The sequence below is a fragment of the Petromyzon marinus genome, chromosome 10 (genome assembly GCF_048934315.1).
Source record: "Petromyzon marinus isolate PM22_M1 ecotype Great Lakes invasive population chromosome 10, UKy_Petmar_22M1.pri1.0, whole genome shotgun sequence".
NCBI lineage: Eukaryota > Metazoa > Chordata > Hyperoartia > Petromyzontiformes > Petromyzontidae > Petromyzon > Petromyzon marinus.
The window spans coordinates 12,929,956-12,951,641 of NC_133676.1; the positions used below are offsets into that span (position 1 = coordinate 12,929,956).

A 21,686-nucleotide genomic window follows, 5' to 3' on the forward strand; every position below is an offset into this window, starting at 1 on the left:
GCTTTGCAGGCATGGAATGATTTACTCCAATCAGAGGGAGAGGAAGTGTCATAATTTGGAATGGAGATTTTATTTAAAAAACAATCCCACTTCTTCACTCGTTTGCATAGTTTCGTATGTGTGCCTTTTCGTTTGCCTAATTCGGCTCAATGTAACTTTTAACATATAACGTGCATTTTTTTGTAAATAATGATAAAATTATTTAATGCATTTACCGTGGGCATAACCGTCAATTTGAATTAATTAACAATCAGGCTTAGTACGGTTGCAGATGAAAAGAGCAATAAGAATAGTATAATATGTAAATTTACCAATCGTGCAAACATTTCTGAATTTCCCATGACGGTGGCACACAATGACACCCATTCTCAAATCGCACTGCAGCATTTATTACATCAATAAAATGTCCCTAATGGAATTCCACCTCGGTAAAATATCATGGCTCATTTACGAGAGGGCCCACATTGGATTGGATCACTGCGACTACGGGGTACGGAGGCTGACGAGCGCCATTGCCGCTGCAGATATTCCGCGAGGCCAAGGAGAAGGAGGTTCAGGATCTGCTGAGGGCCAAGCGGGACCTGGAGGGGCGGCTCCAGCGTCTGCAGGCCTCCACTGGGGTTGGCGGCGCCGGCTCCGCCGCACCGGCCTGCGAGGGTGGTGACTCGGACGGGGACGAGACTCGCACGGAGGTGGCCGGTGAGATTCATTATGGAGAGATCGATACGCGTGTGGCTTTTTTTTGTCTTTTGCTGCGGGTTTATCCCGGTCGTATACCAGTGGCGCCATCGGCATCGTGCCATGAGACGTATTTCCCATTGGGAACTCTCGCAGAGCGTTGCAGCGCCCAATATTAGAGAACAGCCCGGAGTTAGAAATATCAAAGCTACTTATGAGATCCTTTCAAGAAATTGATGCTGAACCTTCCCACCCTAACGATACCGAACTCTCTATCTCTCTAATAACAAATGTTTTGTTTGTGGGATTTAATTAAAAAAAAATTAAGAACCTAAATATGGCCAAATTAAGCAAGCAACCAAATGCAATAGATATGTAGATGTTGTGCATTGCAATGGCCATCGACTCACTACACCTAAGAATCTCGTTGAATCTAGATTGAAAAGTAATTTCATCAGAACTGCTTTATTTGTTTAGTTTGTTGTCCTTCCCCTACACCATTACAACAGTTGGCTATGCACGGTGGGAACAAAGTTCAAAATACATAAATACATAATCACGGGCAATGAAACCTGGAATCGAACTCAAGGTCTCAGCGGTGCCATCTCGGTCTTCTCCCCCCTCAGCCACCTGGTCACCTGTTTTTATTTAGAGGTTCTACATTGAGCATTGAGTGCATTTTCATGACTATATAACCATGTCCTTTGCAGTGTTCAATGCGTGTGGATATGTTTGTTTTTAGGCACGTGATTTGGAAGTGTTTCTAGAATGTGCTGCTACTTCGAAGTTATTTGTTTATTTACTGCATATAAAACTGACGTGCTAGAATAAATAGAATGGCCTTTAGTATGTTTCTTGTCTCTATATCATGAATGTACATTGTCTTTCACATTCCCATAATTTACCCGTGATGACAACTTCAAAATGCTTCTAATCTGAGTTCACTTTGACAGCTGCCTACCATTGAAATCACTTTTGTATCGGTCTGATAACACACATTCATTTATAAATAATTATTTTAACATATATATTAACTATATGACATGCTGAATCATCCTGTAGAGGGATGTTGCCTATATTTTGAAGTCAACAATGTAATTACTGAAATGTTTATTCAAAAAGTCATCTTTAAGAGACAATGCAAATTTGGAATGTTTAAAATTATCAAATACATTGATAGAATGTCTGCTAATCTGCAATAAAATCATTGTTTATCTGTGACAGTAGCAGCGCAAAACTGGATGCCCAGGTTCCACATCCTGAGGGAAAAATGATTTTGAGTAAATAAATAACTGATAACGTCATAATCGGAGTCAGAATCTAATGAACCCCTTACCTACCTGATCCTAAGGCAAGTTGTATTTTCTTCTTGGTTCTTTCGGTAAAGTCATTTATTATGTTTTATTTTTATTATTTAATTTTTCCCTTCTACGTGATTTTACCGAAATAACGAAGAAGATGAATCCCTGCAGTCATGAAAGCTTTAAATCGAAATTTAAGTTGTATTTTGCCATTGCATTTTCTGAGCTTGTATTGTGGGCCAGGGAAATGTATAATCTTGAACTCATTGTGGGCCAGGGAAATGTATAATCTTGAACTCATTGTTGATAAACACGTTGAATATGATTGTGACCTTGATTTCTTAATCAATCTGTACGGAACCAAATTTCGAAAATGTCATTCCCATGAATTAGGTTTTAGATATGCTATGGTTGCTATACATATAGTATATACATAGCGTACGTTGACGTTGTGCACAACATTAAAAGGCAGGGGGAAAACGTGGCACACAATATAAACTAGTTGATAAGTTTATGAACTTAAATTCATGTTACATTGGTCACAGCCCAGTCACCAATGGTGGGACACAAAATCCCATCCTTAATGTTTATTTGTATTAGTGTAGGTGCTAGGTGGATCAACACATCGCAGGGCCATGGGAGACGGCGATTTGGCGAGGCCTTCATCCAACAGTGGATTGATAATGGCTGATCATGATCATCAGCGCCATTGTACAACGTCTTGAGATGTACTCGCATCTGGATGCTATGTGAATATGCATTCTATTGTATCATAGAGCAGAGGGGACATGCGGTCATCAACGGAAGAACGGGTGACTTGGATATGGGAAATTTTAAGTTCAATCTTGACTTAAAGTTTTCATGACTGCAGGAATGAATATTCTTTGGGTCTTAAAGTAAAGTCACGTAGATTGGTTCAAAGAAAATATTTTTGAACCTATCTACGTGACTTTACCGAAAGACAGAATATTAAAGAAGTTCATCGAATTGGACAACTGGCAAAGCGGTCACACGGTGTCTCATTGGAGAGCCCTTGCCTGCCAGGCGACCGCCGTGCTCTGTGTTGTGGGGTTACAGCGATGCTCAAGGAATGACTTTTCTAGAGGGCTTCCACTATCAAGGCTGGCGACGAGGAACGCAAATATCACAAATATTGCTTTAAACTAAGACGATTATTGATGGTCTACCTGGTCACTAAATAACTGCACAAAAAACCTCCAACGCTGTCCTCTGGACAGTCCAGTCCCTTCACCTGATGAAGGCCACTTGTGTTGTGGCCGAAACGTCATGAGAATTTTATTGTGTTATTTTCTTTTATTATTTTATTCTCATTCTACGTGACTTTACCGAAAGAACCAAAGAAGATGAATCCTTGCAGTCACGAAAGCTTTAAATCGAAAAATACATTTGCTGCTTAAAGGATTTATTAAGATAAGTCCTCTTTTCTGGCCTATGGAGTTTGCCCCTCTGTGAGTTTTTCCAATGGATTATTTGTGTCGTGACATGCTTCTTATGGCACAAGTGGAATAAATTGGTTGGGAAAAAAAGATAAATAAGTTAAGGAAATAATGCATTTGCGTGGCTTATCTAAAGCTTTCCAACACATGTGTATCTTCGGAAGTATTTCATTAGCTTCATCATGCCTCACCTTCCCCCCCCCCCCTCCGTTATGCATGGATGGACCGACAGAATGAATGCATACATGCTTTCAGTCTTGGTTGGAAAGTATAAAAATGAAAAGAGATTAAACGTGCTCAGAGCTCACGTGTAGCTGTCTTGTGGCGTAGGGTCGGCGGTGATGGGGAGCCACCCGTCGATGGGCAGCATGGTGCTGCTCGCCAACTCCATGAGAGGGCCAGAGCTGGCACACAGCCTCGTCGACCTGGAAGGAACTTTCACCAGCGTCAACCGTGGTGAGCCCTCCCCATCCACCTACCCACAGGTCCACCCGCCCGCCCGCTCACCTGCCCACCCGCTCACCTGCCCGCTCGCTTGCTCACCCGCTGTACAGTTATGGCAGAATTAACTGCAAAGTATGTGGGGATTGCTTAAAAATATATTTGCGAGACCATGGTACAAGGCACATGCATTCTTGTGGCTTTGGAGTTTGGAAATTACATTTATTTAACTTTGAATTGTATACAAATATAATTATTGGTTCTAATGAGAGTATAGACAATGTAACCAGCAGTCAATAGATAATGACTAATTGTTTTCTTGTGTTCTTTAAATATTGAAATATGCCAATTGTATTGGCTAGACCACTGCATACTCTTGCACTTGAATTCGTGTGTTTTGGGTTATTTATTTATATACTTAGGTTAAACGGTAGTCCTAAAATATCCCACAGGCATTACAATTATTACAAATGGGTACACTTGTACCCTATGGCAAAATATATTGATAATAGCCTTCCACCAGCTTTTAGACTAATATAATATCCATTACCACAGTGAAATTGTCATTTTTGTCGCGAGCTGCGTGACATTCTGAAATCTATGACAGTTCACAGTGGAGCATGCCGATAAACCATGGGCGCAATCAACACTGAACAGCGGCAAGCGTTGGCTCACGTCATCAGTCGAGAAATGGTCTGCGGTTAACGGACGATTGAAATAGCCCACGTGCGTGACGTTTAGGTATGCGGGCCTAGTCAATGATCCCCCCCTACGCCTGCCTTGCTGTCAAATTACAAAATGCCATTCAATAATGTGCATTAATTAATGTCCTAATGAAACAAGTGGACCTGTAGGAGTCGCCTTGTAAAAGCCACGGCAGCAGGCAAATGTTAAACGTGTCGCCATAGCAACATGATGAGCTTGACGATTTTGCCATGGTAACGGAAATGACCCGAGACTTTAAGCTGCTGATAGAATATTACAAATGTATGTTACCGTTGAAGTGTGCCCCTTTATATTAAGATCAATGCCAAATGTATCTGTTTACAAATATTTGAATAAATAATCATTTTAAAAAAATGTTTAAGGCATTTATTCTGACCATGCTATGTCGGAGTGCTCAGTTGTAAATTGTGAATCATTTCACTACTCTATGATATTTATATTAACCGAATTATCGTTGCCTATGGGCACAGATTTCCGTGTGCACTTGGAGCCTTTGTTGTCACGCGGAAGGTGTTTAATGGAACAAGTGGTGATGTGTTTATAGCAGTAGCCATCAAATTTGTTTACCAACTAAGAGTGTTTGTTTGTTTCAGTACCGTCGGTTCACACCGCTATTTATGAATATGTTTTACATTTCATCGTGATCGTACAACTTATTGTCGTTACACTTTCATAACAGAAGGTCAGAATCACCTTTTTGAAGGTATATATTATGAAAAAAAAAATATATATTTGAATACACCGTTGCACAATGGCAATGATGATATCTCACATTTGCCTCTCCTTGTTCGCTCTCCCAGATGACTGGAACTCTGCGCTGAGTGGGCTTCTGCATGGGCCCTCCTCCGGCAGCCGTGCTCCACACAACAACACTCTTCGCTGCTACATCATGAGCTGTCCGGACACGCAGCATCACGCCGATCTCTTCGTGGCCGTAAGCGAGCACCCATCATTCATCAGTCAACCCGTACCACGAGCGCTGTCACCCATTAATTGTTGTCATCATTGGGATTTGAATTAACAACATCCATTTCGCCTACATGACTGTATTCGTTTTGAAAAAGGTAACACGAAGACACATACTATCAGGTGAGCCATAATAAGGCTACTGTCTCCCACCCAGACCATGACATTGGCATTTAGCTTCTGACCATATTTCCATATGCAAGAATAGAATCTTCATTCGGGGTGTCAAGATACAAAGAATTGTCACAGTTGAGGGTCACGATTGATTTAAGAATCCTATTTTTTTTACGTTGCAGTGCATGTCTCTCGTGGCTGGAGGGGTCATGCGAACTCATTAACTTTAACATATATGAATTTTAAAACATTGATTTTTGCGTGAGAAAATCTGATGCATTTTCTCATGAGCTTAAGAAACACTGTTAATCGACGCATTGTTACACCCCAAATAAGTATCATCATCATGTGTTATGCTTTTTTTATATAAATGTTCTAAAAATAAATCCAACGGCTCTCACGATAACAAAAATGTTCGTGTTGTCATAGGAATGTCATGTAGATATTTCTTTGCGTGTCTTATCGGAGTCTCCCATATTGTCAACAAAGGCACAGAAACTTGTCAGGGAGCAACAAAATATTGATCGCGACCGAACTGAACTTCACCCACTGTCGCGCCCAGCAAGCGTCTCTTATCTGATCTATAGAGGGCATGCTTTAGCTGTCGGCGACCACTGCCTATACTCTCGGTCTGACACTGTCTTTGTTCCCGCACAGCTGTCGGGCGCAGTCAGATGATGTGCGAATGCAGATTTATGTTGGGAGGGGTAGGGTCGGGGGGGAAGAGGGGGCGATGGTTGTTGTGCGTTTGTCAGCGTCTGGGCTGACACCATCAAACATGCCGCACATGAAATCCATCTTAGCCTAGGGGCCACCTGGGGCTTGAACCGTTGGTGGAGGCGTTCGCTCGGTATTCTGTACCAGCCAGTAACCTGGCCCTCAAACTGCCGGCTACTTATCATGTGCAACATTTGACCCTGCGAAAAAAAGACGGCCACCTCCTTGGACAGATTTTGTGATAAATGCGCGTGTTTTGAATATTTGTTCGTTAATTCTTTTGCACTCATCAATCTCTCTTAAGGTGTAAAGTCTGTGAAGTGTGAAGGACGTCAGCCTTTTGGGAGTGAAAAATGAGCCGAATAAAAATAAGATTCAACCCAAAAAAATGCAGTGCACGGTATAAATGGGATATATAAGAAAATGAAAAAATTGCTCTAAGGCATTGGGGGTTTATTGTTTTTTGTGCGTTTTTTTAATAAGGTCGACTGAGGGCAGCTGAAGCTCGCAATGTGTGAGAGTGGCTCTGTTAAGCAGAGTAGTGACAGTAGCTCCTCCCTCCTGCATGCAGCCTTTCGTAAACAAGCCACTTCATGCCTCAAGTCTGAACCCACACGTATGGGCACATTCAAATAACAAAGACTCAACGCATTCATCAATAACACTGCCCCAAAAGGAGGGGAGGGGATGGGCGGAAATCTATAATAGGTGACGTTTTGGGCGGTAGCTTTGCTTCGTCTTTTCTCAAGAGAGATGAATGGCCATTGTTGATTGTGGTTGTGCACCAAGCCGTACGCCTTGTCACAATTTGTTGTTGTTACATTTGATTCTTTTGGCGGTACCCCGAGGTACCAAATAATACAAAATGGCCGAGGCAATTAAATATTTTATTTCTGGGACACTCTTTTTTTCCAGGGGTGTACTTCACTCCGCGATTGGGGTAACCAATCAATCCGAAATCAGTGCCACACTCCGCGATGTCGAAACGCAGCGAGAGGACGATTGCGCCGAAACCCTGAACGCTCGTACGCACCGTGGTGGTGCATCGTAGTGTACAGCTCGTCGAGATGAGTCGATTGCCGCGTCGACGACCATCATCAGACTAAAAATGACTGCATCACGGACATTGTGCGAGAGCCGGGGTACTATGGTTACCCCGGGGTACCACCATGAGGTTCATTTGGATCAGAACAGATAGTGAGTTGATGGCGATGTCGATTATCGGAACTGCGATTCTAGGCTGTATTGCAATGGAATGGGAAGAATTATAGGATAGGTAAGATTGTTAAAAAATAAATTTGCCGGTAGAACTGATGATAATTGAAACTGATATAATATGCATTGATCTATTAAAGTCACGGCATATTCATCAAATAATTTGCGTGCTAATCGATGATTCACAGCGTACGCGCATGGCATGGAAATGCTACGCTTCGGTTAAACAAGGCTGCATGAGCGAGACGCAACAAACGATAAGTGATGCAAATGAGATGGATAAAATTATAAAAAAAATTGACAATTCTGTGCGTCAGAGTAGAGGGGGGGAGGGGTGTAAATCGTCATATGCCTTTTACTTGCATGCAGTAGGTAGATATATCGATCCAAATACAACGTTCTATTCCAGGCTCGTAGTCAGATTATTTTCGGAAGCTCGCACTACGGGCTGCCATGTGACCCGGCCTGGCCCTATTTTGCAACCTCTTCAACGTCCATGGGCTATCACTGCTCGGCAGCTCCAGAAATCGCGGTGCTCTCTCGATTCTCACTTGAGCTTGGCTCATTTAACACTGAATTGGGTTTATATATTTACTTTGTTAAATTGTACCCTGCAGCCGCACGCGCGTAAACCCAGATGCATTAACCCGTGCAGCGTTAATGCATGTGTCATTGTAAGTTGCTTTGAGAGGTAAGTGATACGTGTTTGTGTGTTAGAGGTTTCATATGAGTACAAGTTTGAGTGTGTTTTGTTTTATATTCGCAGGCAAATTATGAGAGTATCCATTCGATATGGGTGCGTGTGTACACATGCGACTGTGATTCTGTGTTCCTGTGATCGTATTAATGTGTGTTTGTTTTCATATGTGTGCGCGTGTTCCTTTGTGTTCTATATATGTTCACGTGTTTGTGCATCTGATTGCATGCTTGTTCTTGTGTTTACACATTTGTATTTATTTACGTGTGTGAGCAGTGGTGTAGCGGTTAGCGCGCTGCGCTATGAACTCGGCAACCCGGGTTTGATTCCCGCTCACGGCCAACACCAGTGACGATTGTCTGAACCGTTCCTGGGCCTCCCCTAGGTCAACTCAGCTTTAAATGAGTACCTGGTGCGGTGTGTCAACATCGCCACTGGGGAGACAAAGGCGGTCGGGCGTGTTGCTGGCCACCCACCCCCTCGTGTATTGTTCCGGCCTTCATAGGTGCTCGCTGACAACACTTGCCCTTACAGTCTGTTAAGGCTACACGGGGGATCTTTGTCTTTGTTATATTCATGAGCGTTTATTCACATGTTTGTGCTCGTGGCTGAATGTGTGTATATATATATGTCGTTTGTGCGGCCTGTGTGCATTCATTCATTCCTGAATTAGTTTTTTTTTATCTGCGTATGTGGTCATGCACAAGGACTGTCCGTTCATGCTAATTGAGCGTGTTGTATTATATGTGTGTGTGTGCGTGTGACTGGGTGAATGTACGTGGGGACCAGTAGCGCAGTGATTAGGACACAGCACTTCGAACCCGGCGACTCGAGTTCGATTCCCGCTCACGAACAATAAGGCGAACATTTTAATCTGTTATGAGCCTCACTCTCCGAGGTTGACCTTGGGAGAACATCGCCACTGTGGAGACAAAGGCGGCCGGACGTGGTGCTGGCAACCCACCGCCTCGTGTGCCCCAATGCCAGGACCTTCATAGGTGATGCTCGCGAACAGCGCGTGACCGAGCAGCATGTTAACGCTTACACGGGGGATCTTTTGTCTTTGCGTGCGTGCGTCTGCAGCGGGCCGTTCCCGAGCTGCAGAGCGTGTGCGAGGCGCGGGGACACTTCTTGGTGGCCGTGAGCTTTGGCAGCGCGGAGCAGAAGGGGCTGCGCGAGAGCCGCAGGAGGGAGATCGCCGGCGCAGCGCTCCTCATTCTCTTCCTGGGCCGCTCCGTGCCGGCGTGAGTCCCCCACAAGCACTGTCTCCGAACCAGTGCCGTTGTTAAGATGCGTCACGCGTGTGTGGAACGATGGATGCGTTCGATTAGAATTGACTCTTTGTGTGTGTGTGTATGTTGAACTTGTTTCGCACCGTACGCCGCCAACCGCGCGAATCGGAGGTGCGGGGGAAAGGACAGCAAACTAAACACAAAAAGTGGCAATGAGTTTTCAATCTAGATTTAAAGGTGCATGGCTCCAGTGACTTCCTAATATTGGAAGGAAGAACGTTCCAGACGGTCACAGAAGCGCGTCTCAAAGCGCGCGATCCAGTGACCTTCTTTGTTCGATGGTGTGCATGATGCTTCATGCATGCCAGTGTAGGTTCTCTACGATTCGTGAAAAATGATTTGCAAATAAGAACATTTTTACGTTACATTGAGGCTGATAAGCTGGATAATGCTGTAAAAATTAGGATATAAAGAAAACGGCACAAATGAGATGGTGAAAACAGGACAAAGAGCTATTGATTCCGAAGTCAAATCATGACCCCTATTCCTGACAATCGAATGTGCTCAGGGAGATGAATAGTTACATGCCTTGTCTCAACACCAACTTTGCCCATTGTCTTACTTCAATACACCTCTCCTTCTTACCTGGCATTATTGCAAACTCTGCACTAAATATTAATTAAAATTTCTAACTCGCTTTAACCTTATTCGTTAACTGAACCCAAAATATAACATCTTTTCCATATCAGTAGATTTCCTAACGCTCCTTTCTGTAATTGGAAAAAAAATCTCAGTTCTAGATCCACTTTAATAATAGTCCTTGAGGCTTAACGAGACTGTCCTTGTTATAAGCCTAATTTATAGTCTATGCCCAATTTTTTCCCAGAACTATATACAATGCCCAAATGTGTGCTTAATTCTTCATGCTAAGCTCTTGTCCTTCATCCTGCCCTTATATCTCACTCTGATTCTTGACCTCAGGTCTCACCCTGAATTACAATTTCATAAAAACCTTCATCCCTATCCGGCCAGTTCGTGCCGTTGGTAATGCGTTGACCCTCATTCGTAAGGTCGTAGGTTTAAGTCCCCTTGAGGGATCAACTTGGGTCGGGGTGGGCACATCTTCACGGGCCCCGTGCCCGCACAGAGCCAACGCAATGGCGGCGAATGTATTTTAGTGCACAGATACATCGGAGAACCGGTGCAATTGCATTTGGCCGACTTGATTCGAACCCAAGATTTCAGCGGTGCCGTCTCAGCGCCCTGAGCCTGCCCGGCCACCCCGTTCGCTCGGTCCGTCGTAACCACGCCGGCGCCCTTTCTCCTCCGGCTGCTGCCGCGCCGAAGGTGCGTGGCGGAGGACTGCGAGGAGGCGTCCCTTCGGCAGGCGGAGGCGTCGAGGCCGCTCGCCATCGCCCGCTGGGTGGGAGGAGGGGCGGACGGGAGGGGGGACGCGGCCAAGGGAGACGCGGACTCGCCCGGGGCTCTGGTTGCGAGTTTAGCCGCGACGAACGCAGCCCAGCAGGTCAGAGTGAGCGGAGGCCCCTGGGGCCCTGGCCTGCGCTTGCGCCGGGACGAAGCGTGACGTGCAAAAACTTAAGCAGCGCGGGAAAACCACGCACGCGCATAAATTACGCGACGCCTTCGAACATGCACTTGTCCTTGGACGTGAAACCGATGGGTGACCGTGTGGGCAAAATATTTTTGCATTCTTACTGATAGCCATTTTTGCTCTGCTTTGTGTCTTCACGTTTTGAGTAACTCTGTGATCAATGTGGCCCGCTTTCAAGTCCCTAATGTACGTATGAATGTTGAATTTCTTTCGCGTCATACGTAGCCAACTGTGCTAATCGGAAGTGTAGCTAATAGCACAACTATGTACGACAGTGTAGTTCATATTCACTCATGTTTACGATAATTATAGTATGTCCCCCCCCCCCCCCCGTTAGAGATTTGCCGGACGTACCATCCATAATGGCAGAGCATTATACAGACAAAGATTCCCTATGTGACCGTTGTATACTGTTGGGATAAGTGCTCTTAATGAGCGCCTTTAAAGGCTGGTAGAACGCACGAGGATGTGGTGTGGCAGACATCCTGACGTTTACGTATCGCGCCGGGTACATCATTTTGACTCCGTCATAAACTCTCAGTTATTTTTACTTTACCAGGTTCGGCCCACTGAGCTACGTAGCTCTTTTTTCAGAAGCGACTTGGCCACAAATGATAGCTCATCACGTGGAAGTTTAGAGCAGCCAGCAACTCTGAACGCAGGTCGATTTTAATGCAAGCTACAACTAAACCGGCGTCTGGGTTGGGATCGAACCTACGACCTCCTGTGTTGCAGACGAGGAAGTTAACTTCTTGGCACCGTGTCGCGCGTTAACATCTCGCCAAGTCAGCCTCGGGGAGGCCCAGAACCATTTCAGATATCACTAGCCACTGATGTGCGCTGTCGCCTGGAATCAAACGCAGGATTGTGCTGCTATCTGCTGATGGTCTCGCAACCCAGCAGGCTTGGGAGCTTCGCAAATTCACCTGATCCACCAACCCTTGTCTCCAAAGCTCTGGATTATAGGCTTTCGACTACACCCCCATCAGTATGTGCATGTATATTACGTGCATTTCCCCAGTTGAATTGTCAGAGTTGCGACTAAATCCTGTTTCCACTAATTCTGGTTTCATGTAATGTATATGACACTCTTTTAATTATGAAGGTATGAGTTTAGCTTAAATGTTGTACGGTTTTATCGTATGTAAGAATGTGTTTTATTACATGGGATTCATATTTTCTGTAATGCTGGTTAGTACTTCGCCTTTTAATGAGCAAAACATTCTGCAACTAGTTAATCATCTTGGACCTGAGGCGCTGTTATATATACACATTGTTCACAAGATATAATCTGCGCACACATTTCTTCCAGCTAAGCACTGTTTGCTCTTTGCAAGAGAGTGTGTTTATTGATTGTAATACACCAGACTTGAATAACAATGATCGTAAACATTGGCAGTGCTGCAGCATTCAGAGAACAAATGCGCCTTTAAAAACATTGTAACTTTCTGCCACCAGGTAATTGAGTACAGCGATCCGGAAGAAGGAATTGAGAGGTTGCAGGCCCACGTTGGAAGAGCCATTAAGCGGGTACGGATGATCACACTTGCACTGAGCAGCACGAACCCCCACAGCACGTACGGTGCAAAACAAGTTCAACATACATACAAAGACAAAGATCCCGCATGTAGCCTTAACAGACTGTTGGGGGAAGTTCTGTTAGCGAGTAGCACCTATGAAGGCCGGCACGACACACGGGAGGGTGGGTGGCCAGCACCACGCCCGACCGCCTTTGTCTCCCTATAGTGACGATGTTTTTACACATCGCCACGGGGTGTTGGCCGTGAGCGGGAATCGAACTCGGGTCGTCGGGTCCGTAGCGCGGGACGCTCATCGACACACGACCGCTCCCAACGACGTACGCACACAACTCCACCTGCGAGCCACGCCCCCCCCATGCACTTGGGAGCGTGCGTGCGTGCGTCCACTCACCACGTGCGTCTCCGTCGTCCGCCAGGAGCTGCGGAGGTGGAGGGACGGCAGCGGCGTCGACGAAGTTTCCGCCGCTGCCAAACCGATCCGGGTGGCCGAGAGCCCCGGAACCCCCACGAAGGCTTCCGCAACGGATGGCGGCGGCGGGGAGGGGCGGCCGCCATCCTCTCCCGAACCGCGGCGGACGCAGGGGAGCAACGGCGGCGGCGGCGGCGGCGGAAGCGCCGCGAGCGGTGCGGGTGGTGGCGACGGCGAGGGTGACGAGGAGGAGGGAGATGAGAGGGAAGTCGAAGAGGAGGGACCAGGCGACTTGCTGTGGGACCGCCACCTGGAGCAGGAGCAGCAGGAGGCCCTGCAGATGGCGGCTCAGGCGTCCTTCCCGCTCGGGCTCGAGAAGGTGTGCTCCGTGCTTCCCACGCGTCTGCTTGTGTCCCCCCCATGCGTCCCGTGTACGATTTGCTCCCCCAGCTCCAGGTGGAACCACATTGCCCCCCCCTCCCCCCCTATTCCCACTTCGGGAAGCTACGTGGGGGTATGGGCAGTGCCTAGGATTGCATCCTCACTTCTGAGGTAGAAGAAACTGGGACGTCTAAGGGGAATGAGGAATATCCCACAGAACCGGAAGAGGGGAGGAACTGCAAGTAAACGCTTTGTATGTATTTATGGTGAACTTCTTTCGCACTGTATGTAGCCAAACGTGCGGGGGAAGGACAGCAAACGAAATACAAAAACATTGTTTTGAGTCGTGAATTCATATGCAACTCAGACTTAATGTCTTGGGAAGATTCACAGATTTCCCAGCGCAGCTACGTCAAAAAGAGGGCACTCCTGGGAAAATCGGGATGGGTGGCAACCCTTTTATGGGAGCCCCTCACCACACGTTTGGCACAACGGTCCTTCGCTGACTATGCATGATCAATGAATGAATGGCAACCCTAGTCTTTGTGCTCCATGTGTGCCCATGTGCTTCATCCTTGCCCTGTGCTGAGTGTGTCCAAACTGCCTCTTGTGCCCGCCTTGGGTTCTGTGAATCACACATTCCCTTGCTGAAGATTATGCTGCCCTTTCGCATTCATGCTAAGCGTTCCATTCAGTATACGACGTAAAGTAACCGCAAAGTTAAAGGGAGGAGGAATAGTCACACGGCTTGCGAAAATTTGCTATATATGCAATCTTTATTGGCGTAATGTTTGAATTATTTTACATTCCTCTGAAAATGTCATAATATATTAAGAGGAATGACAGTTTTAAATGTAATATAAAACTAACACGTTCGAACCCAGTGCATGATTTAAAAATCCCTTTATAAAATGTATATGTATGCGTGTTTACCGACACACGCACAGACACACGCACTTGACACGTAAACAAACAGCAATTCCCCTTCTTTGCAGAGTCTCCGTGATGTGTACAGCCTTCCCTAAATTGTACAGAAAAGGTGTGCACGGATCTCCAGAGGCTTTTTGCCAAACTCTGCACTCAGGCTTTTATTTGTTCCATATGATTCCTTCCCGTGTGCGCGCGTTGTCCCTTGACAGTACCTGCAGAGGCTGCACGACCTGGTGGCCGCCCCGGGCCCCACTCCTCCTCTGCTCGTGTCCGGGGGCCCTGGCTCTGGGAAGTCCCTGCTGCTCGCCAAGTGGTGGGTGTGCCGGCCTTTTGGCGATCCGATTCGTGGCGACTCGCTCCCACTCGCAACTCTACGAGTCGTGGTCGCGATTCTTCGTCGCTCGCGTCGGCAGTCTCCGTTGTGTTATTTGGTGTTTGGTCTGCTTCCACTGTAAGTCTCATTGGCGCTGTAAGGCTAAACGGAACATTGGCGTATAATTTGGCGTCAATCATAAATAATCGATTATCTCTCACACACACACTATTTTATGCATGTACCTTCATTTCAAGTATATATATTATTAATCAATAAATTATTATGATGGTGACGATGTAGCTCTCTGCCTTCTTTCTTGCCCGACCTTTCTTTTTACCGCCACCACCCCCCCCCCCACTGCTTTCGTCTAAGCGCCTGGTTTATGGAGCCCCCCTTCCACTTGAAATTAAATCCATAAATAATTACAATGCCCCGCGTTTAAAATGCAGCCGCAAACGTTACCTCAGTCGGGGGTGGGGGCGTTCTCTCAAGTGCGTCTTCTATCACGGGTGACCCGTGGAGGTGTTTTTTTTTTATCGGTAATGGTCGAATGTAATGTGGCACATTTGTTTTGTCATAATGTTTCCATCATGACTGCCTATGCCGTGAAGTTAATCTGCCGTTTCGCGTCGTGCAATGCATTTTGGTTATTGGACAATAATGCATATTCTTGCGGCTGTAAGTCAGATTTTTTGGACTGTTTTATCGCCGGCTCCCACCTATCTGCGTGTCACATTTATATCACTTAGCGGTTCGAACCTCGTGAGAAGGTGCTTAATAAATGAATAATGATCATGGTGACAGTGGGGTTAGGCATATATCATGGCTATGATGTTGCTGCTGTTGATGGTGATGCTGCTCATAACATTGGTGATGGCAATGATGACGATGCCTTTTGTCCAGTTCTATCTCTCAAATTCCTTTCCACGTTCTATTCACTACGACCGTAGCGATGCATTGCTTTATAACTTCAAACGTCTTCTTGTGATCACGATACCTGTATCGAATCACGTGCCTGTGGAAGAATAATGTATTTTTAGCTCACATATGTTGTCAAAGTACGTATGCTTGGGCAGGACACATCACAGCTCATTTGAGCAGGGAATCGCTCAGAATTTGGTGCTAACACTCTTGCTAGTGTGAGCAATGCAGCTGCTGCGAATGCTGACGCCGTGGCTGCTGATTCCGTTGCAGGATAGAGACGCTCCAGACACACTCCCCCAGTAGCCTGGTGCTCTACCACCTCGTCGGACAGCCCTTCTCCTCGAGTGCCGACCCCGTACTCATGGTTCGACGCTTCATTGTCAAGGTGAGTCTCATAGTCACGGTGAGTCTCATAGTCAAGGTGAGTGATGGTCAGAGTGAGTCTCATAGTCAAGCTGAGTCTCATAGTCAAGGTGAGTCTCATAGTCAAGGTGAGTCTCATAGTCAAGGTGAGCCTCATAGTCAAGGTGAGTGATGGTCAGAGTGAGTCTCATAGTCAAGCTGAGTCTCATAGTTAAGGTGAGTGTCATAGTCAAGGTGAGTGTCATAGTCAAGGTGAGTGATGGTCAGAGTGAGTCTCATAGTCAAGCTGAGTCTCATAGTCAAGGTGAGTCTCATAGTCAAGGTGAGTGATGGTCAAGGTGAGCCTCACAGTCAAGGTGAGTGATACCAGTGTTACATGCAAATGTACAATATTTTTTATGAGTTTTACAATGCTTCCCTTTTTACTGAACTGTAACACATTTCAAAAACGCCGACCATATGGGCATTTAAACACGGTCACATTACAGTGTTCCGACTCGCGGACGGGTCCCAGGAACGAATTGTTACGTTTGCGAGTCGAGAAACTGCCCGCAGTTTGTAGTGGTCAACGGGCCGGCATTACAGCCGTCGCCACCGCCGCCGTGTGCGCTGTGCTGCTGCTGCTGCAGCTGCTGCAGCACATGTGGTGGGTGCCTGTGGCGGGCCCCGACGGTGCGCGGCTGCTGGAGGAGCTGCCCTCCTGGCTGGAGCGGCTGTCGGCGAGGAGGCAGGGCTGCATCATCCTCCTCATCGACTCCATCGACCGCATTCAGGTTTCTCGGGAGACGTGGCGGGACCCCCCCCCCCCCCCCCCCCCCCCCGCGGTAGACGCGAGGGACAGGATGGGGGACGACGAGGAAGGAGGAGGGGAGAGGCGGGGGAGGAGGAACGTGGTGATGGCGGAGGGGGAGGAGGGAAGAGGGGGAGGAGGGGGATGAGGAGGGAGAGGAGGAGGGGAACGAGAAGGGAGGAGGGGGAAGGAGGAAGTAGAATAACAAGGTGAAAGATGTGAAGCTGGGGTGGAGGAGGCAGATGAGTAGGAGGAGAATGTTAACGATGCGGGAGGTTACATGCCACATACCTCGTCCGTTAAACATATCGACATTTTAAGTTTCTTATTAAATCCTTCAACTGTTCAATTTTTGTTTTATTATTCCCAAATAAAGTAAACGATAGTCTCGTTTCCAGTCCGTTGGTACATTTCTGAGAGCAGCGCTCCCTCGACGCGACGATGGCGGTTTGTCGTCGATCGTCGGTGACCGATGTCGTGATTGTGCTCGCCGGTGTCGCCACCTGTGCGGCAGCATGCGGAGAGGCACCTGCCGTGGCTCATCGACCCCCTGCCTGTCAACCTGAGGGTGGTGGTCTCCGTCAACGTGGAGACGTGTCCTCAGCCCTGGAGGTACTGCCACGGGCGCTGATTCAAGTGGGCGGAAGCCGCCCCCCCGTTAGGGCTGATCACAAAAAGACCCCCGACTGGATGGCGCTGTGGTTAGAGCACTCGGTCTCGCATCGGAGGGATAGTCTGTGTGAAAATGATGAGAGTCCACACGTGTTTTAAATATCCCACGTTAGCGTCTATGGATAACTTTTATAAAATCCACTCATAATGCTTGATTGTGCCATCTCCCCATGTATAGCCACAACAATGAACTTAATAGATCACCTTTTCATCCACTAATCTGCAAACTCTCAACAAAAACCCTCTGGACAATGACGTGTTGTGAACTATCAAGTTTTCCTCGCAGGACTTTCTCCTCATTTGAAAGTTTGCGACTTCAGTCGAGCGGTCTACTCGAAAATCCTACGCAGCTCATGGTTAATTTATTTAAATGAAAATACTCCTTAGGAACTAATTGCTTCTCTGCGCTAAAAAAATACACATCACGTGGCTATTGGTCTTGATGAGTTGCGTGATTGGGTTAGGGAGTTGTATATTTTTATTGAAAGCAGGCGAAGTGCCCTCTGATGACCACACGGACATATGGCCAGATATGAAACATCTCGGTCATGACAGTAAGCAGCCAATCGACTTGCGTCAATGTGTTCTGGTGCTCGTGTGTGCTCCATATATCTGCACCCATATCAGTAGCATGAATGAATCGGCTGGGAATTTGGCGTGGGGCACACGAGTTGAAATTTTATTATATCATAGTTTTAAAAGTATTTTTTTAAGTCTCTGATCAGTATCTCCTGAGTCTCTGATGGAGACTACAATTCTCCTAAGGTGGTCGAAACGTCTCATTTATACAAAAGTAGGCTGATGAGGCGAGCAGGGGCGGAGCCAGGATTTCAGGCCGGGGTGACATTCAACAAATTTTTATTTCAATAATGATTTAGAGAGTCAGGCTGTTGAACTAGACGCCATCGGTTGGCGACGCACTCTGACAGTGCAGTTGCACGGAGTCTGCCAGACCGAGTGTCGTACACTTACACGCAGAATGTCACCCCCCCTGTCACCCTCCCCTGGCTCCGCCCCCCGGAGGCGAGCCTACGTACGAATGTTTGTAATGCGTGCGGTCACGTTTGGGCGGTTGCATGCGCGCACTCCGCAGGCTGTGGCCCACCCTTCACCTGGACGCCTTGAGCCCGAGCCACGTGAAGACCCTCATCCAAAAGGAGTGCTCCACCGTGGGACTGAGCCTCACCGACCACCAGGTGGGACAGGGCCCAATGCACGATGTTCGCTCGCTCTACACGCCGTGCGTAGGCCGCGTAGCCCCACCGCTTACGTTACTTGGTGACAACCCCTTCCACCTTTCAGCAGATTAGTGCTGCATAGACGAAGCATGGGGTACAGCAGTGGCTCAGCGGTTAGCGCATTGCGCTTTGAATATGGCGTGTCGTTAGCTACCTTGTATCTGTGTATGTTGTACGTAGCCAACCAGTGTTGCTTGTTGTATGTGTATACGTTGAACTTGTTTCGCACGGTACGCAGCCAACCGTGCCAATCGGAGGTGCGCGGAAGGACAACAAAGTAACCTCAAACAAGCAGTTCTAAAGAAATGAGTATTGAATCTCTCAATGCCAGCGTGTTATCGGTGCCAGCACTGAGAAGACAAAGGTGGCGCCACCTCCCCCTTAAAGTGCCATGCTAAGCGTATTTGGCATTTGTTAACGGATCCTTGCCCCGTCAGCTGATCGCGTGAAGTAAGGGGGGAGGGGGCGCTCGTCCTATCTCTCTACGTGTATAAAATTGTGGTGGGGCGCTAGCGCAGTGGCTGGCACCCTGGGCTTTGAACCTGGCGAGCTGAGTTTGAGTCATGGTCGTGGCGAACGTGACCGGCAAGCGCTCTCCGCACCAGTCCCGGGCCTGGCTGTCCTTCACCAAGCTGCACCGACCAGAATGGTGAAGTATGGTCAAACAACCCTCATTACTGGCACGGTTTGGGGAAGCCTTCATCCAAGCAGTGCGCTGACAAAGTTCCGTAACATGTGATTGTTTAGAATGTATTATATTACACATTTAACAATTTGCCTTCCTCACAGATGATTTGTTATGATTTAAGGTCATAATTCTCGAATCAATTATTTGGCAACTGTGGCACATTTAGCATCTCTAGTGGCTGCAGAGTTTACACGCAACGTCAATAGAACCTGAATGATTCTTACATGCACGATTACATTTAATTATAGTGAGCTTAACAATTGATGTTTAATCCACGAATAGTTGCGTCATGCTAAATATTAACAACATCAATCCAACCCCACCTGTCTTTCCCACTATATTTAAGATTCTCCCTGCAAACGTCAATATTCCCCAAAGCAGGCCACTCAGCCCAAGCGTCGAGATCAATTCTTTCCACTCAGTGACAGGAAATAAAATCCCTGCAACCTATTTTTTTTAATAAACAACCCTTCATTCAGCGTACGTAAACATTCACAAGCATTGGTCCTCCGGTGGCACCACCGACTCGATAATGTTATCCGAACAAAAGCTTTCGATTCGGCAAGCGCCCGCCGCAGCATCCCCCTGTTGCCTCGCGCGGATGGCTCGTCGATCCGCGCGAGACAACGGACGCGTTCGCAAAGCCGGTTCGGCATATTGCAGCGCGTGCTACCAACTAATATTTTTCACTCGGCATCCGTCTCCCAACGGGGTTGTCAGAAGCCGCTGCTTAGGCGGAGGCTTGCTAATTAAGCTTTGTGTATTAATTTGTCGACCGAGTGTGCTGAGTGTTTCCCCCCCCCCCCCCCCCTCCCAGTGCGAGGCCGTTGCACCTTTAATGGGACATCATCCGTTCGTTGTGGATGTGTTTAATTGAACACATTTGTGAAAATCTGTTGGGCCAGCTGAAAGGAACCCCCCCCCCCCATAATTGAGTGTTTAACACATTAACCCGAGGGATGTATGCTTATGGTGTGAATCAATATGTCTGCAGGGAAGGCACCAGTTGGTGATGGTGAAAGGCTGGGGGAGTTGGTGTGAATGGTACACATTATAGGAAACTGCCAATGTAGCACACAGTGCATCCGTGCGATGTGATAACGATCACCAGCGATGGCACACCAAGCCGTCCAAGACAAGCACACATTTTGTATTTTTAAGTTATTCATACTTATACCACTGATCCGTGAACAAAGGGATTATTACCTTACCCAGTTGGCCACACAAATAAGAAACCGTCTTCATGGATTTTCTTTCATTTCATAAATACTTGTGAATATTAAATGCGTTGCTGATTTTGATGCGTTTTCAAGTGCATCGTGTGAAATGTGCCCTACATATGACAGTGCTCTTAAATGACCTGTCCACAGCTAAGTTCATTTATTCCAAATGTTTCCGTACAATCGTGAGCGGGCGGGAGACGACATTACATGTCACTCTTTTATTGTCGGTATTGGTGGGAATCATGGATTCAAACCCAGAGTCTCCGTTTTTCTGGTTTATTGCTTGTGAGGTCCTGTCACTGTCGAGTTATTCCCCCTGAGTAGCTCAGCACCTCCGCTTTAATTGTAGGCTTCATTTTTTTTTTCCTAAACTGAAGTTTTGTCGTCGGACAGGTGAAGAGGCTGGACATTCATTTTCGATCGGCCACCACCTGCAATGCCCTCTACACCACACTGGTGGCGCGGATGGTGAGCAGGTACTGTACTGGCCTTCCTTGTCAGTTAAACAAGTTGTCTTGTTCCCTATGTGCAGCCATGTAGCTTCCTAAGGAAGCTTCCACATATATTCTAATAATATTTAATACACATGGGTCATGCACATTCGTCAGCCAGCCGTTGATTAGCATCATAATCACCTTCCATACTGTTACTGGCTTACTGCACCTTGCATGGTTACGTTTCAGCTGCATTCCCCATTTCACCCCGGATTATCTATCACTGTTTGTTGCTATTATAAACAGAATGCTCCTGTGGTGTAATGGTTAGTCGCCGGTTCGATCTCCCGGCGCGAAAGTCGAAATAATGGGGCAAATTTTTTCAATCCCCCCCCCCCCTCTATCTGTCCACCCAGCAGTACATACAGTGAGGGAAAAAGTATTTGATCCCCTGCTGATTTTGTACGTTTGCCCACTGACAAAGAAATGATCAGTCTATAATTTTAATGGTATGTTTAATTGAACAGTAAGTGACAGAATAACAACAACAAAATCCAGAAAAAATCCAGCATGTCAAAAATGCTATAAATTGATTTGCATTTTAATGAGGGAAACCATAGT

General features: G+C 46.8%; 1 protein-coding gene across 3 annotated transcripts in view; it reads left to right on the forward strand.

Moving 5' to 3' along the window:
* Positions 1 to 21,686, forward strand: part of NPHP3 (nephrocystin 3) — a 58,595-nt gene that overhangs the window by 6,099 nt on the left and 30,810 nt on the right. For all 3 annotated transcript variants that reach the window (XM_032951170.2, XM_032951172.2, XM_032951169.2), the window contains 13 exons: positions 525 to 699; positions 3,767 to 3,892; positions 5,404 to 5,537; positions 9,396 to 9,556; positions 10,892 to 11,069; positions 12,615 to 12,686; positions 13,114 to 13,485; positions 14,627 to 14,730; positions 15,928 to 16,042; positions 16,650 to 16,793; positions 17,325 to 17,422; positions 18,576 to 18,678; positions 21,025 to 21,107. In XM_032951170.2, the coding sequence (XP_032807061.2) occupies positions 525 to 699; positions 3,767 to 3,892; positions 5,404 to 5,537; positions 9,396 to 9,556; positions 10,892 to 11,069; positions 12,615 to 12,686; positions 13,114 to 13,485; positions 14,627 to 14,730; positions 15,928 to 16,042; positions 16,650 to 16,793; positions 17,325 to 17,422; positions 18,576 to 18,678; positions 21,025 to 21,107 (1,865 nt within the window). The remainder of the gene's footprint in view (positions 1 to 524; positions 700 to 3,766; positions 3,893 to 5,403; positions 5,538 to 9,395; positions 9,557 to 10,891; positions 11,070 to 12,614; positions 12,687 to 13,113; positions 13,486 to 14,626; positions 14,731 to 15,927; positions 16,043 to 16,649; positions 16,794 to 17,324; positions 17,423 to 18,575; positions 18,679 to 21,024; positions 21,108 to 21,686) is intronic.